Source organism: Crocuta crocuta, unplaced genomic scaffold (genome assembly GCF_008692635.1).
Source record: "Crocuta crocuta isolate KB4526 unplaced genomic scaffold, BGI_CrCroc_1.0 scaffold30, whole genome shotgun sequence".
In the NCBI taxonomy this organism is placed as follows: Eukaryota; Metazoa; Chordata; class Mammalia; order Carnivora; family Hyaenidae; genus Crocuta; species Crocuta crocuta.
Window position 1 is genome coordinate 7,095,843 of NW_027528345.1, and position 13,600 is coordinate 7,109,442.

Below are 13,600 nucleotides of genomic sequence, written 5' to 3' on the forward strand. Positions count from 1 at the left end.
AGCACAGAGACGGGCACGAGAATAGGGAGGTAGAAAAACAAAGGTGACGAGGACAGTGCAGGTGGCCTTTACAGAAAAGAAGGTGGTTAGTGTGGCTGAAAGGGAGGCAATCTGAAGGGAGATGGGGTTGAAAATATAGTTTGGAATGGTGGTACAGCACCAATGGCTTATTTTTGCTCTCGTGGTCTAAACATCAATACTGAAAATCTGTTTTTCCTCAAATTTCCTGTAGTCAAAAGGGAAAAAAAAAAGTTTTATTGCCTTGGTTTTAAGTTCTCTACCACACAAGGTGTCTTTCCAACTAGATTCATCCACCAAAAACACATGGTAGAAGAGACAATACAGGGGCACCTGGGTGGCTCAGCTGGTTAAGCATCTGAATCTTGGTTTCAGCTCCAGTCATTATCTTACAGTTCATCAGTTCGAGCCCTATATCAGGCTCTGTGCTGACAGCTTGGAGCCTGCTTGGGATTCTCTCTCTCTCTACCCTTCCCCTGCTCACATTCTTTCTGTCTCTCACAGGATAAATAAATAAACAAACTTTAAGAAAGAAAAGGGGCACGTGGGTGGCTCAGTTAAGCATCCAATTTCGGCTCAGGTTATGATCTCACAGTTCGTGAGTTCAAGTCCTACATCAGGCTCTGTGCTAACAGCTTGGAGCCTGGAGCCTGCTTCGGATTGTGTGTCTTGCTCTCTCTCTGCTCCTCCCCCACTTGCGCTCTGTCTCTCTCTCAAAAATAAACAAACATTATTAAAACTTTAAAAAAAAAAAGAAAAGAAAATACAAAGAGTTTAAACTTTGCACTTCCACTCCACCCCAGACACCGTGTCACCCTCCAGAATATCCGCTGTTGACAGCTTGCTTGTGTGCCTTCCTGACTAGTCCTGACACGGTCTCACTCCCTGCTTACTTCCACCCAACATTCAGGGTTTTTTTTTTACATAATAATATTCCTGGAAAATTTTTCCATACCAGTTTACTGGTATAAAATATAAATCTAGTTTACTCTTTTACATAATAGTCTAATATTTTATGGAATGACTATGATTATGTAAGCAATTCCCTAATGATGAACTTGGTATTATCTGACTTTGCTAGTACTTGGTTTCTAACTCTCAGTAACAAAATTTAAATCTCTGGAAGAATTCAAGGGCTCATGAAGACAGTGGGGAATCTTAAATAGCACATGAGGGGGCACCTGGGTGGCTTATTCGGCTGGGCGTCCTACTTCAACTCAGGTCATGATCTCATGACTCGTGGGTTCGAGCCCCACGTCGGGCTCTGTGCTGACAGCTAGTTCAGAGCCTGGAGCCTGTTTCAGATTCTGTGTCTCCCTGTCTCTCTAACCCTCCCCTACTCATGCTGTCTCTCTCAGAAATAAATTAAAAAAACATTAAAAAAATTTTTAATTAAAAAAAAACATTAAAGAAAAAAATAAATAGCACATGAGGCCAAGTCAGGAGTAGATATGACAAATATGAAGCAGTTTAGAAGGTATATTGGTTTTATAATATACTTTAGGCCTATACTTTATTGGCTGTGACCAGGAACTTGACCACCACTGATCTACCATTTGGTGCACTTGATATTGGAAAACTGTTTCCATTACAATAAGGGTAATGGTTCTTGGTGAAACAGAGTAAAATAATCCAGGAATACTGACAGATTAAACAAGATGACTTTATTTGTTTATTTTTTTATTCCAAGATTTTATTTAAATTCAAGTTAGTTAACATATAGTACTGGTTTCAGGAGTAGAATGTAGTGATTCATTACTTACAAATAACACCCAGTGCTCATCACAAGTGCCCTCCTATACAAAGTGATTTTAAAGCTAAAATATTAATTTGTAAGTATCTATTGATAAGAATAAAATTTCTCTTGTGATGTACATAATAATGCAAATTTGATTTCTGAAGAAAGCATCACTAAAAGGCAGTGTAGTGTTTTATCCCTTTTTTCAAATGTTTATTTTGAGAGACAGAGAGCACACAATGGGGGAGGGGCAGAGAGAGGGGAGGACAGAGGATCCAAAGCAGGCTCTGTGCTGACAGCAGAGCGCCCAATGTGGAGCTCAAACTCATGAACCATGAAATGATGGCCTAAGCCAAAGTCGGACATTTCGACTGTACCACCCAGGCACCCAAGCAATATGTAGTTTTTAGTTTTATAGTATATAGTTTTATATCAAACAGGCACTAGAGTCAAGAAAGCCTGGATGGAACCCTGGTTCCCCAGCTTGCTCAGTTGTTATTAAGACTCAGTTACTTCATCTGTAAAATGGAGCTAATACTTCTGAGTGTTGATGGAGATTAAATGATATAATATGGCAAGTGTTCAATAAATGTTAACCATTATTTAGTGCTTACCTTATTAATACTTCAGCAAATACTTACTATATAGTGGTATTATATACCAGGTGTTACATTACATCTCTCTCTTTCTCTCTCTCACATACACACAACACCCCCGCCCCAACAACATTCTCTCTCTCATAGCAGCCCTATGAGGTTGGTACAGTAAATGTCTTCTTGAGTGCCACTTTTCAAAGTGTGTTTTTAGCTATTTATCTTTTTCATCCTTATAGCCATAGAAAATAGAAAACAAGACTAAAAAAAGTCTAGAATTATAATGAACCACAATAAAATTTAAGCTATTGTCTATATAGACTGTTACGTTGTTTTAGAATTATATTTCAAACAGATGGTTTAAAAACACACTGTTTACCATAAATGACGACATCACTGAGGTCTCAGAAGTATCCTGAATTACTCCTTTTTCATGGTTTATACCTAAGGGTTACATTATTAAAATAATAATAAACAATAACACCTGCTAAGAAGTTATAGAAAAACCTAAAGCATTATCAGATTTATTGCTTTATCAGATTCTGTATAGTTTAACACTTACTCATTTAACTACTCTCTCATTTAACTACTGCTATGAGGAGATGATACGTTCTAAAGAATAGATTTCTACAAAATGTCTGCCTTTAATAGATATTTTTAGAAATGTAACTTTCCAAAAAAAAAAAAAGAAAGGAAGTAAAGAAATGTAACTTTCCTGTCTTGGGTTGGAGTGAAATAATAAAATAAAATAAATAAAATAAAATAAAATAAAATAAAACCTGCCATTCTTCCATGCTAATATTTACTTTTGATATCACTTTGGCTATGATGGAGTTAAGGAGAAGGTATGTAAAAAAAAATCAGTAGTAGAAAAGGAAATTGCAGGTGGAAGATTTTTCAGCACCCATTGCATTTTCCTTGGATGCCCAATCTTAGGAAAATTCAATTTAATGGGTGCATTTTACCCTGAGACACTTGTACCTCAGCACATTCCCAAACTGCTGCCTCAGGGTACAGCCCCATTTGGTTCTCGAGAGAGAACACCTACTGTCAGAACAACAGTAACCTAAGATTCCCCACTCCTATACCTCTTGTTCCTCAGATGGAATTACAGGGCTTCCGAATTCAGGAAAACACAAAGCTGAACTGTATTCTTACACTAAGGCAGAGTTCACTGAATCCAACTGAATCAGATGTGTGTTAAACAGGGATGACAGCCATTATGGCTAGGTCAAAAAAAAAAATGAGCCCCAAACTCCTCCAAGTAAAAGAAATCACTCCCGCAAGTTTTCAGATGACCCCAGTGAAGAGCTCCGCACCCAGCCTCAGGGAGACTCGGAGGAGCCTTCCGGCTGCTTTTCTAAAGAAGTTTGGACAGGCTTGGACTCTTTTTCCATGTTGGCTAATATGAGTCTGGAACAGGGCCTTGTACCAGATGAAATATCTTGATCCTGCCAACTGCTTCTTGGCTTTGAGCAGCTGTAGGAGCAGCTGGTTTTACAACACACAGAGTGAGTCTTGTTCTAAGGCAAGAGAGGTCTAAGGTTTGTGAAAAACTTGTAGGTTTGGGTCTTTATACAACTACCTTTATGAGCTTTCACTTGATGGTTTATTCTGTTGTGCCTGCTATTCATGCATCCTGCAAATAACCGAACGATGTATAATAATTTTATATAGGGGAAGTCTTCCTGCAACTGTAAGAGTCAAGTTTTTCCCATTCCTTGCTTCAGTCGGAAACTAGAGAGTCATGAGACAAGAGATCAATTATCCCTGAATCACCATAATTAAAAATCAACTGAATTCTAGGAATGGTAGATTGAATATGAGAACTTACTCTTGTTCCCTCCTAAAAGCATGAGAGGAGACAATAATAACAAAATTTCAGAACTGGAAAGCAGACAAAGCTGAACCTTAAACTGGCAGTGGAGAAGGTCAAGACGAATCTAATTTTCACCAAAGGGCTTTCCCCAAAGGCCCTGCTGATAGCACTACTGGAAATAGGGAACACTGGAAGGGATGAGCTAGAATAAAGGGGCTCTTTAAGAAATAGTGGATTCCCCAGACCAGTCACCTATTCTGAAAAGCTGGGTGACTGCTCTTCTTCCATCTGGCAGAAGTATATACCTGAAGATTCATTCTCTGGAAAGTATAAAATATAGGTCTCTGGGTGAGGGACTCAACACAGCTTGTCGAGGAATGAGTACTGTCACAAAAGCTGGGATTCGGTGAACACATGCGATTGAGATATTCACCCCAACCCCTTCCCCCAACATGGTTCCCAGAAAGACGGCAGAAATGCTCAGCCTTCCGGGCAGATGCTGGGGGATCTGAAACAGCCAAGGAGTTACTGTCACTGGCGGTTTCCCAAGTAAAGTGCTGTGGACAACCCTTTAAGTGAAGCTATTGCCAACAAGCCCCCCACTCACATGTGCCAGGCTTGGATTAGCCTGGATTCCCCCGTCCCTTATTTTTAAATACAACAGACAAAGAAGGACCACCTGATATCTGAGGAAAGCTTCTAAAATGAAAGACAGAGTCCAAAGCAAACAGACAAACCAAAAATGAACTTGCACTAATAGGATACAATCGGCACAATTCAGACTGTGGGGAACTCTATAGGACAAATGGCCCAGTTTCTTCAACAAATATGTGGCACAGAAAAAAAAGGAGAGAGAAAATTGGGGGAACCTATAGATTAAAAGAAATTGAACACATATCAACCAAATGCACTATATGGACTTTATTTGAATACTGATTTGGAAAATCCAATTGGTCTTTTTCAAATGAGATAAATGGGCAATTCAAATATTGTTTGGTTATTTGATGATACTAAGAAACTGTTGATAATTTTTAGGTATGAAAAATTATGGTTATGTTTTAATAATCCATATATATATATATGTATATATAATGAGAAATATACCAAGATATTTATGGATGAAATGATATGAGAGCTGGGATTTGCTTTGAGACAATGGAGGTGAGGGGGATGATTAAACAAGTGAGGCCAGGAGATGAAGGGAACATGGGAATCTCTTATACTATTCTTTCTACTTTATGTTTAAAATTTTCCATAACAGAGGAAAACTGTCATTAAAATCCTTGGAGAAGACACTGAAATCATAAAACAAAATAATACAATATCAAAAAGGAACATTCCAAGAACTTTTAAAAGCTCCTGTAAATAAAAAAATAATAACAGAAATAATATCAGTAAAGAGCTGGGAAAAAATTTGAGCACATATTTCAGAAACTACAGCGAAAAATTATAGAAGTGAAAATTTTAAAAAGGAATAAAAATTAGAGGACAAGTCCAGAAAGGTCTAGATTCTGGGGAGCAGTTCCAGAAAGAGTGAAAAGGGAAAAGAGGAGGAAGAAATTCATTAGCACAATAATGTATATGAAAATGTTCCCTGAGGCACCTGTGTGGCTCAGTCGGTTAGGCTTCCAACTTTGAACTTTCGCTCAGGTCATGATCTCGTGGTTTGTGGGTTCCAGCTCCACCTTGGGCTCTGTGCTGATAGCTCAGAGCCTAGAGCCTGCTTCTGATTCTGTCTCTCCCTCTCTCTCTGCCCCTCCCCTGCATGCAGTCTGTGTCTCTATCTCTCTCTCTCTGCTCCTCCTCTGCATGTAGTCTGTCTGTCTGTCTCTCTATCTCAAAAATAAACATTAAAAATTTTTTTAAGAAAAGAAAAGGATGTACCAACAGCCTAACACAATGAATGAAAACAGGCCCACATCAAGACACATTATTGTAAAACTGCAGAACATGGAGGACAAAGAGATTCAACAAATTTCCAGAAACAAAATAAAATAAAACAAAAACCCTGGCTATATAGACAAGATCAGGAATCAGGAGGATATGGGACTTCACACCAGAAGAGACCAGAAAACAATGGAGCAATACCTTCAAAATTCTGAAGGGAAATTACTGCCAATATAAAGTTCTATATCCAGCCAAACTGCTAATCAAGGGTGAAGGTAGAATAAAGTATGTTGCAAACATGGAGGCCTCAAAAAATTATTTCTATTCATTCCTTCTCAGCAACAAAAGTAAGAAAGAAAATCCAGAAAGAAGAAGAAATGGAACACGGGGAACAAGGGACCTAGCAGGGAAGAGAGGTAAAGGGGATTCCCAGAATGGTGACAAAGACAGATTCCAAAATAAAAGTCTGTTCTCTCTGCTTCAGTTCCCTCACCCATCAAGCAGGGAAGTAGTAATAGTACCTATCTCATAGACTTGCAAGGATTCAGCAGAGAACACTTAAGAATTCTTAAGTTACCATCATTAAAGAACGGACTCTTCACTATGTTAACACAGAACTAACTACTTGCTATACTGCAGTAACTACCAAAAAAAAGTAAATCAAAGTAAAACACATTTCTGAGCTGAACATATTTCCAGCTTTGGAATAACTAAAATTAGTCACAGAACCATAGGATTTCAGAGGTTGGCAGGGTTCTGAGATTTTTCTAGGGCAATTTCCTTGTTACACAGCCATTTAGAAGAGGAGTTGGGACTAGCAGTCAGGTGTCTCTTGCCACTGCTCTGAAAACCACAAGCACAGCTACACAAGCCTCAGAGGGTCAGAGTTCCACAAAGAAATATTTTGTCTAACTCTTATCATTTTACCCTAAGACCTGGCACCTGGCCCAAGATACATTAGCAAAAAGGCCATATAGCAAGATCCACCCAGGGCAATAAAGAGAAGAGGCTACAGTTGGATTTACTGAGTTAGGTGGACAATAAAGAAATGTATTGAATTCACTGTCCTATACAGAGTTTTCATTCTAAGAAGGACATCTTTAGTGATTTACACATAAGAGTATTAATCCCTAGGGGTGCCTGGGTGGCTCAGTCAGTTGAGCATCCAACTTTGGCTTAGGTCAAGATCTCATGGTTCATGAGTTCAAGCCCCACATCAGGCTATGCTGACAACTCAGAGCCTGGAGCCTGCTTCAGATTCTGTGTCTCCCTCTCTCTCTGCCCCTCTCCAGCTCATGCTCTATCTCTTAAAAATAAATACAAACATTTTTTAAAAAAATTTATAAGGAGTATTAATCCCTAGTGCTCACCACTATGGCACAGCATGGTCAGTACTCACTGATCCCTGAATAATGGAATGGGTAACTATGAGCTTTCATCGCAGTTTTCTAAATTCTAAAGGTATACACACAGTTTGTAGGATTACTAGCCATACTGGTCACTGCTTCCAAGGAAATGATGATCCTATCTAAATGATCCAGTGATACAGACTACTCAGCATGGCTAACAAAGACGTGAGTGTAGTCTTGGGGGGAAAAGGCTGGGAGAAGAGAATTTTCTCCTTGCCTCATCAGGCAAAACACCCCTGATGCTCCTTAGAGGCTTGAGAGGGGAATCAGGCTGGGTGAGAATTTTCCTGGTATAAATTCTATGATCTGTTTTCATCTTGTTCCAACTAAAAATAAGCTCTCTGTACATTTGCAGAAAACCCCATTCAACAGTGTGAGAAAAAGTTATTTAAAAACGACACTGCCTAATTTCTTTTAACTAACTCTCAGAGAAAAGTACATGCTAATTTCTCATCTGTGCTTCTTGGCTCTTTATTACAAACGAATTTGCGATCACCTTTGGTTATAGTACATGTTCCATTGCAATCCAAATACCGAAGTGGCGACTGGCTAGATTAAACACCTCTTAATATTCTGACCTTTTAGCTGAGATTTAAAGTGACAAGTAAAGAATCCAAAAATACCAAAAAATGCTATTTTGAAATCTTTTAATCCTTTTTATTAATGCTTATTTTGGTGTTTTTGATTAATGAAAAGATTTTCTCCTTCTACTTTCTTATAAACATTAGGTGCAACTTGGACAATCATTTCAATAAACAATATAAAAGTATGTACTCACAACTTAGCCAAGTTAGTAAAAACATAAAATGAAATAAAAACTACTTGGCAATATTTCCAATTTCTTCTGTACACGAACAGGAACATACAGAAAATACAGTTTTAAAATGGAAAGCACGGCACTGTAAACACTCACAGAAAAAGTAGAATTCCGGTGTTTGCCAGGGCAAAGGCGAGTCCCAGAATCCCACTGCCCATAATGGCATTGCTTAGGTTAAAAACAGACATGCCTAAGGAGGTTGTTCCTGGAATCTAAACACAGACACAAACATAAGCAAAACTGTCCCCAAGAAAGTTCATCATGTCAAAGCCTTTAAAGCACTGTTAGGAACCAATGCAGAAATAAAATTCAATAAATACTTCTTTAGTGGTCTAGTTATTTTTCAAAATGTGTTTCAGGAGAAAATAAACAGGATCCATGGAATATCCTGATGAATATAAATAGCTATGCTTTTGGTATGATGCTACATGAATTAAAAACACCTGTCCCAACTTATGTGATTAAAACAAATAAGCAGACTTTTTATAATGACACTTACATATTCATCACACTTCTTTTTTTCCAAGTGGCTGTTAGTGAGACTTCTTCTACTTTCACGATCAGAAATAAACTTGCTGTAAAGACATGTAGAATAATTGCATTTCACAATAATGACTGAAGATTAACATTATTACTAATCAAAACATCACACAGGAAAAGTTATCAGTTGATTACTTAAGAGTTTACAGCCCTATTCAACCACCTTTCTGTTTTGTTTTGCTTTGTCCATGCCAGTGTTACTTGTCTACGCTCTTGTTTTACCAAATAAACTTTAAGTGTTCCCAGGGCAGACACTGCTTCATTTGTTTTTATACCCCTCACTCTCCTTTGGACAAAACACTATTAATAGCAGGTGCTCATCCTGAAATGAAATCAAAGAGAACCATAAATCAAAAAGAACTATAATCTTGAATCGTTCCAATACTAATAAATGACTATACACAATGTAAGTTAACTTTTATGTTTTCTCTAACTGATAATTAGGTAATAAGGATACTATAAAGCTGGCATTTATTTTGTTTTTAATGTTTATTTTTGAGAGCAGGGTAGAGACAGAGAGAGAGAGAGACAGAGAGAGACAGAGAGAGAGAGAATCCCAAGCAGGCTCTGCGCCATCAGCACAGAGCCCAAAGTGGGGCTTGAACTCACAAATCATGAGATCATGACCTGAGCAGAAATCAAGAGTTGGATGCTCAACGGACTGAGCCACCCAGGTGCCCCCAAGAATTTCCATTATTTTTAAGTCAAGTGAAAAGCCCCAACACTTTCAAAGAAACCAAACCAAACACCAATAAACAGCCTGTGATGGCAGAATTAAGTTCCCAGCCTGGTGGCACTCCTCAGAGCTGGTGGCAGAGGACTGGTGGGCGAGGTATGGGCCGCAGGCACCTTGACACCAGGGTCATTCAGTACGGTCAAACATTCTGCAATGTAAAGGGATAAAGAACAAAGTCCCTGCATGATTGCTGGGGCTTTTCTGCAGAACTTCTGCAGGATGAGTATGATGAAACTGACTTACAGTATTAAGTAAGTTACAGTAATAAGTAACCACTAAAAAGCACATTAGAAAACATTGTGTGTCAAGTATCACCCTGATACTGCCTCTTCCAGTCTATTTTCTGCAGAGGTGAAGCTTAATAGGTTTTCTCAAAAATGTTCACTAGCTCCCCCACTGAAAAAGCTTCAAGTACGGTTTCCTTGTACTGCTTAATTTAATTTTGTCTCAATGTCCCAATCTTAGCTCCCCCTGCTCTTCAAAATGATCTTCCCAAGAGGAATAAGGACTGAGATAAGAGAACAGAGACTGAAAAACAAGTACAGTTGACCCTTGAACACAGGGGTTAAGAGTGCTGACCTCCTGTGCAGTTGTAAATCTGTGGGGAAATAGGTTCTACTTACATAAATGGTTCTACTTACATAAATTTCTATTTCTTACATAGAAAAAAGCTTAGGGCGGAAAGCCGCCACCACAGGGCAAAATCACCCAAGGTTAGCTAGCAAGATATTGTAATGGGATCATGAGTAACTTGTTATATCACTTGCAGGAAATTACTTTCCATCTGACGCCAATATACTATTGTGCTTTGATCACAAATTCCACTTGCCCCCCAGATCCTTTGCTTCTTACACACACAAGTTAATGATTACTGTCTGATTGTTTTCTCCATGTCCACGTGTGTGAGATATGGTTTTCTTCATGCTCACCATGTGGGTAATATCCTATGAGCTCAATAAATATGGAGACAAAACTCTTGTCTCCTCTCAGATATTAGCCTCTTTCATATTCAATTCTGCATCCACTCTCTTGCTGGACAAGAGAGAACTCCAGACTCATAATCTGTGACAGAAATCCATGTATAACTTTTGACTCACCCAACACTTAACTACTAATAGCCTACCGGAAGCCTTACTGATAACATGAACAGTCAACACATATTTTGTATGTTACATGTATTATATACTGTATTCTTACACTAAAGTGAGCTAGAGAAAAGAAAACTGTATTAAGAAAATTATTTCCAGGGAGCCCTGGGTGGCACAGTCAGTTAGGCATCCAACTCTTGGTTTTGGCTCAGGTCATGATCTCATGGTTTGTGAATTTGAGCCCTCCATCCCTCAAATCCAATTTGAGCTTTGGATTCTCTCTCTGTCCCTCTCTCTCTGCCCTTCCCTGTTCTCTTTCTCTATCTTTCTTTCAGAAATAAATAAGGAAAAACTTTTTAAAAATAAAAAAAATTATTTGCAGTACTGTACAGTATTTACTAAAAAAACTGGACCCATGTAGTTCCTGTTGGAAACCTGTTGTTTGAGGGTCAACTTTAGTATGAATCCACGCTCTCCTCAGGAGACTCTCCTGTCAGCCAGTGCCATCCTGCCTATTCAAAATGCATTTTTTTGGTAAAGATTTTTTTTTAAGTTTATATATTTATTTTGAGAGAAAGAGAGCACCACCCAAGCACCTCTGTCCTCCCAGTTCAAAGCCCTCATCCTCCATGAGTCTTCTTATACTCTAGTCTGAATGGAGTTTTCTGACTCTGACCTATTTACTATTTTTCTGTGGCACAGACTGAGCCATGAGGTCACTTTGCATCCCAAGTGGTTATGTGGTGTCCTCACTCCCTCTCCTTCCAAATGTACCTGGCCCGTGCAGTAGCAACTCAGAAGACCCTCCATATCCAAATATGCATCTTCTTTTTAGGAATTATGGAGTAGCTTAGGCTGCAGGGAAATCTAGCTCAGTAAGAATGAAGTACTGAAAGAGAGCCTCTTTATTCTCTTTGTGTTGTTCCAAATATTTCTCCTCTTTAGTTTTTATATCTTTGTATTTCTGTACACTATTATTTAAAAACAAATAAAACCAATCTTTTTTGTAATGGAAAAGCCTATTCAAAATAACTGGGTCATGCAGCTTATTACAAGTTTCTGTTATCTCACCATTTAAAAAATGCAATTGCGTGTTAAAAAGCACTGACCTCTGGCAAAGAAATTGAAATAAAATTTCTATTTACTGAACTATGGGTGAGGCTGCCTTTGACATATGGAGTCAGATGATAAAAGTATTATTAAAAAAGAGTTTCCACAGGGTCGGTCTGTACCCACAAAGCAGAATTCAACCAACTCTTAGGTAGCCAGTTGTTCTGCTAACAAAACAAAACAAAACAAAAACCTACAGTGGCTGTCGTGGTGACCTTCAATAGACAAAGCCTTAAAGAGGATGTAGGCGTTATACTGAGGTAGTGTGAAAGGAGGCGAGAAATATAGAGCAGTTATTTAAAACCAAAAATAAATCAACAACATCAACAATCCAATTAAGGATGGGCTGTTCAACAAGAAGATAATCTTCCTATTGTAATCTCTACCAATCAGGTCCTTAGTAGATTATAGTGTTTCATTTGAAGATTCGTCACACAAAAGAGATGAGTGGTTGAACTTAAATGACCTTTGTGAGTTCCTTCCCTGAAATGCTAACAATCTATTGAAAAGGAAAAGGAAAAAAAGAACAGAAGGAAAGAAGCATGTAACAAAGAGACTGGAAAACATGAAAGAATGAAAGACCCGGGGAAGGCATTTCAAGAGAAGAGTGATACAGATGGCCAACGACACATGAAAAGATGATCAACATCACTCATCATCAGGGAAATGCAAATCAAAACCACAATCAGACATCACTTCACACTTGTCAGAATGGTTAAAATTAAAAAACACAAGAAACAGTAAGTGTTGGTGAAGATGTGAAGATAAAGGAACCCTTGTGTACTGTTGTGGGAATGCAAGCTGGTGTAGCCACTGTGGGAAACAACAATATGGAGGTTCCTCAAAAAGCTAAAGATAGAAATACCATATGATCCAGTAATTCACTACTGAGTATTGACCCAAAGAAAATGAAAAACACTAATTTGAAAAGATATTATGCACCTCTATGTTTACTGCAGCATTATTTACAATAGCCAATTTACGGAAACTACCCCAGTGTCTATCCACAGATGAATGGATAAAGAAGATATGGTATATATCTACAATGGAATATTTCTCAGCCCACAAAAAAAAAAGAATGAAATCTTGCCATTCACAACAACATGAATGGTCCTAGAAGGTATTATGCTAAGTACAATGTCAGTCACAGAAAGACAAATGCTGCATAATTTCACTCATATGTGGAATTTAAGAAACAAAACAAACGAATAAAGAAAAAAGAGACAAAAAACAGATCTTAACTATAAAGAACAAACTGATGGTTACCAGAGGGCAGGTGGGTGGGGGAATGGGGGAAATACGGCGTGGGGCTCAAAGAGTGCACTTACTGTAATGAACACTGAGTAATGTACAAAATGCATACAATTGTTGAATCACTATATTGCACACCTGAAACTAATGTAACATTGTATGTTAACTATACTGGAATTAAAAAATAAATTAATGAAAAATTAAAAAAAAATAAAAAGACTGAGATGTAAACAAAGCCTTACTTGATGGGTCAACTCTACTGAGAGAAGAGAAGAGAAGAGAAGAGAAGAGAAGAGAAGAGAAGAGAAGAGAAGAGAAGAGAAGAGACGAGAAGAGACGAGATAAGACGAGACTTTAACTGGAACAGCAGCCATTAAAGCAAGGAAAGAATCTTCTGACATGAAAATTGAACACAAGAAGTTATGGAATCTTCTTTCCTAAGGTTTAGACAAGATAATTAAATTTTCAAGAGTCCTTCCAAGTGATACATATTTAGTACACAAACTCTGAAAGATACAGAGGGACCAAAACAAAGGCTGGTGCAGGATATAGTGACAAGAGTTGCCCCAGATTCTTTTAAGAAAAATCTTAATA

General features: G+C 38.1%; 1 protein-coding gene across 1 annotated transcript in view; it reads right to left on the reverse strand.

The window, feature by feature from the left end:
- Positions 1-11,455, reverse strand: part of SLC38A1 (solute carrier family 38 member 1) — a 38,784-nt gene extending 27,329 nt beyond the window's left edge. The window contains exons 1-4 of the mRNA XM_077753663.1: positions 11,420-11,455; positions 8,985-9,121; positions 8,781-8,856; positions 8,378-8,493 (exon numbers count right to left, since the gene is read on the reverse strand). Of these exons, the coding sequence (XP_077609789.1) occupies positions 8,378-8,493; positions 8,781-8,856; positions 8,985-9,121; positions 11,420-11,455 (365 nt within the window). The remainder of the gene's footprint in view (positions 1-8,377; positions 8,494-8,780; positions 8,857-8,984; positions 9,122-11,419) is intronic.
- Between the last annotated feature and the right edge of the window lie 2,145 nt (positions 11,456-13,600).